Source organism: Mastomys coucha, unplaced genomic scaffold, assembly GCF_008632895.1.
Source record: "Mastomys coucha isolate ucsf_1 unplaced genomic scaffold, UCSF_Mcou_1 pScaffold22, whole genome shotgun sequence".
Classification (NCBI taxonomy): Eukaryota; Metazoa; Chordata; class Mammalia; order Rodentia; family Muridae; genus Mastomys; species Mastomys coucha.
The window spans coordinates 154771562-154774946 of record NW_022196905.1 but is presented as its reverse complement, the minus strand read 5'-3'; the positions used below and the strand labels follow the sequence as shown (position 1 = coordinate 154774946).

Genomic DNA, 3385 nt, shown 5'->3' with positions numbered 1-3385 from the left:
GTCCTGGAACTCACTCTGTAGACCAGGCTGGCCTCGAAATCAGAAATCCGCCTGCCTCTGCCTCCCAAAGTGCTGGGATTATAGGCATGCGCCACCACCGCCCAGCCTGGCTGTGCTTTCTGACTCAGTGCTCACCAAGATGTGAACTCAATGTCTTCCATTACACCATGTTACCAAAATGCTGCTCCTGAGGGCAAAATAACTTGTTCTTTAACCAATGGTTCGCCTGACTAAGCAATAGAGCAAACTCTTCCTCAGATGTTCTCTAAAGGCGTTTGGGAAGGATAAGAAAACAATCATGGAGTTATGCCAAATAAAATCCAACCACCAGCCAGCACTGGCCCCTCCCCTGACTCCGCCCCAGTCCTTTGAAGCAGGTACACTTGAGCTGTGGAAGGATGGAACGTTATAAGACAAGGGGTATTTTAGGGAGTTTAATATCTAATATTTACTTACTTTAACTTGTCTGTAGCCTAACATTCTTGTAATAAGCAAACTTCCCAATTGATATCACTAAGTTAACAAACCCTAGTTATGGTTAGTTTTTGTCACCTTGACCAAAACAAGAGTCACCTGGGAAGAAGGAGTCTCAGCTGAAGGACAACACAGATCAGTTTAGCCTGTGGTATGCCTGTGAGAACGGTCTTGAATTCTGATTGACGTGGGATCTGACTGAAGGCAGTGCCACTCCTGGGCAGGTGCTATTGGGTGACAGAAGAAAGCAGGCTAAGCCAGTAAACAGAGATTCTCCATGGTCTCTGCTTCAGTTCCTGCCTGGCTTCCCTCAAAGATAGCTGCCACCTGGATATAAATTGAAATAAACCTTTTCTCCACAAGTTGCTTTTGGTCATAGCGATTAACACAGCAACAGACGGCAAACTAGAAGTCTGCACCCCAAAAGTAGGGAATGCTAAGAATACAAGACAACACCGGAGAATAACACACATTTTCCTGCTTTGTCACCGAATGGTGTGCTGCTCTCTGTCCTGTGACTATAGAACTGTTCCACAGTAGGACGCCATTAGGACAGCCTGAGTACATTGACAAACCAGGCGCTTTACCCCAGGAAGAGAGCTCTGTTAGTAAAAGGCTGGAGGAGAGTCGGTTGGATTTCCCAACACTTTACACTGGATCAAGTTTTAGTTGGCTTACTGCCACTCCCAGTGGATTTATCCCCTAAAGTATTAAGAGGCTACTTAAAATGTAAGTACTATTTACATAGTGACTTTCTCACCAAAACGACCATCCAGAGTCAGGAAAAGCAGGTCGAGCCTGTTTGCATTTTGTTGGCTTTAAAGAAACAGTGGCTGAGGAAGACAACCATGGCTTCTATGCCCCAAGTGCTTTAAGTTAATGTGAATTCTAAGCCGGAGCATATGACAGCAATTCTTATATTAAGTGAGATTCACCCTAAGCACAGACAGTTTTAAGGTCTATAGCCGAGAACTCTACCAGGTCTTTGGCAGAAATTTAGCCAAGTCAATCTAGTAATGAAGCCTCAGTAAGTACAAAGGAGGAAAAAACGTTGCTAATCAGAATGTCTGAAAATGTAAGGCAATTACCAAGAGGAAAAAAAAAGCCTCTAAATAAAGGGGTGTTTAGCAGCCTTCTTATGGGTGCGACAGACACTACGAACTTGGACAGACACTACGGACTTCCAGGGCTTTCAGAGCTAGAGCAGCCAGTCTCCAGCATACAGGTATTGGCAAGTCAAGTCAGCGCGTGTACGCGATCCGGCTCCCTGAAAGGCCGCATCTCCCGCACAGGCCCCTAATAATTCGCGGGAACGGGGCAGCCTAGTCCTCACGTAGGCCGGTCCCACCGGCTTCCCGGCGCTGGACGCTCAAGCGCCAGGCAGAGGCGACCTCGGCCGGTACCTGCGTGCAGAGGCGACCATTGGAGCGCGATCGCGGCGGAGAGCAGCGCCACCACGACCGCCGCAGCCCCACACGCCTGAACGGCCATCCGCGAGACGCCGGTATCGATCTTACCTCGCCCGCAGGAGCGGATTGCCACACAGCGGATGCCCATGGCGGGCCGGCGGACTTCCGGGTTCCCAGCTGCCCCCGCGCGGCCGCCGGGCCACCGCCATTGGTCTTCTGGGCTCCGCCCCCGGCCCCAGCTTCCGGTACCGCCGGAAGCGTACTCCTGACTCCGAGGATTCGTCCCACCCCCAGGCCCAGCGTCCACCAATTACCCTCCGCTTGCCGCTCGGAGGCTTGACCAGGGAGACCCCGAATCCGGGCCGGCCCCAGATTAAGCACTGTGGTAACCGGCTCACTGAAAAGCCTTGGCGGTTTAGGGTCCTGTTTCCTTTTTAGTCTGTAGTGTTTTGTCCGTGGACGTTACTTGGAGGTCAGCTTTCTTGGCAGCCTGCCTGTAGCTGTGTGGTCCACATAGATGATGTACTTACTCCTGGGGAGGCCCACAGCTAAGTCTACGAGGCCTAGCATCGCTCAAACCATCTTCTGACCCCAGCTCCTCGAGGCCTTTGTCGTTTCAATAGAAGATAGGTAACCTCATGATTACAACAGCTTAAGCCCCTAAACCGGAAAGCATCCTGACAGCTCTCTCATACCCGTGCCTCTTGTGGCTGCCTGCCTTTGATACTTGTGCTTATACCCTGTACAAGACTTAAAGAAGCCTGGGTGATGACCATAGCTGCTTGGGTTGTTTTCTACAAAGTGACACAAACTAATGGCCTACGTGTATAAACTGGCGTCTTGATCTCTCCATGGTATGGCTAACCAGAAGGTTTTTTTATTGTAGATATGAGAGAGAGAGAGCAGCCAGAGGCATCTGTAAGAGTCCAGAGCAGAGAGAGAAAGAAATAGACTGGACATGGCCAGGGCTGTCTGTGAGAGAGGGGAGAAGAGCAGGAGATGGAGGAGAGAGTATGGTGAGCAGAGCAGAGAGAAAACAAAGCAGAACAGTAGGGTATTAAGGCGAACTAAGGGGCGTGGGAGTGGGAGCCTGTGAGGCGATTAGGAGGGAGAAGGTTAGCTTGGACTTTGAAAGGAGTGGGCGGGTACTATCGATACTGAGGGAGCCTGGAGGCCAGCATGAGCTTTGACATGCTCATCAGCACTACAGGTAGCTATTTATGTGTCTGTCCTTTATGCCCAGAGTCCTAGGGGGAGCCAGCATTACAAATCCCTGAGGAATGCTGGCTTTTATCTAACACCCAGAAATTCTGTAGTTGAACTTATTTCTGCATATTTGGACTGCCTTTTGGAGGTTGGGGACCTGGAGTTTCCTTTAGACCTAACATTAAAGACTATTCCACCCTTTGGTGTGTGTGACACTATTGTTACAACATGTTATAGGGTTGTTGTGACACTATTGTTACAACGTGTTATAGGGTTGTTGTGACACTATTGTTACA

The 3385-nt window shown here is 49.7% G+C and overlaps 1 protein-coding gene across 7 annotated transcripts in view; it reads right to left on the bottom strand.

Annotated features, from left to right (window-relative positions):
• The window catches only part of Naxd (NAD(P)HX dehydratase), a 14365-nt gene extending 12243 nt beyond the window's left edge, over positions 1 to 2122 (bottom strand). For 3 of the 7 annotated variants that reach the window (XM_031339035.1, XM_031339038.1, XM_031339036.1), the window contains exon 1: positions 1878 to 2046. In XM_031339035.1, coding sequence (XP_031194895.1) covers positions 1878 to 2031 — 154 coding nt within the window. In that variant the 5' untranslated portion in view covers positions 2032 to 2046. Of the gene's footprint in view, positions 1 to 573; positions 702 to 1877 lie in introns of all 7 variants that reach the window. The other 4 variants (XM_031339037.1, XM_031339041.1, XM_031339040.1 and 1 more) reach the window with 3 other exon arrangements.
• Between the last annotated feature and the right edge of the window lie 1263 nt (positions 2123 to 3385).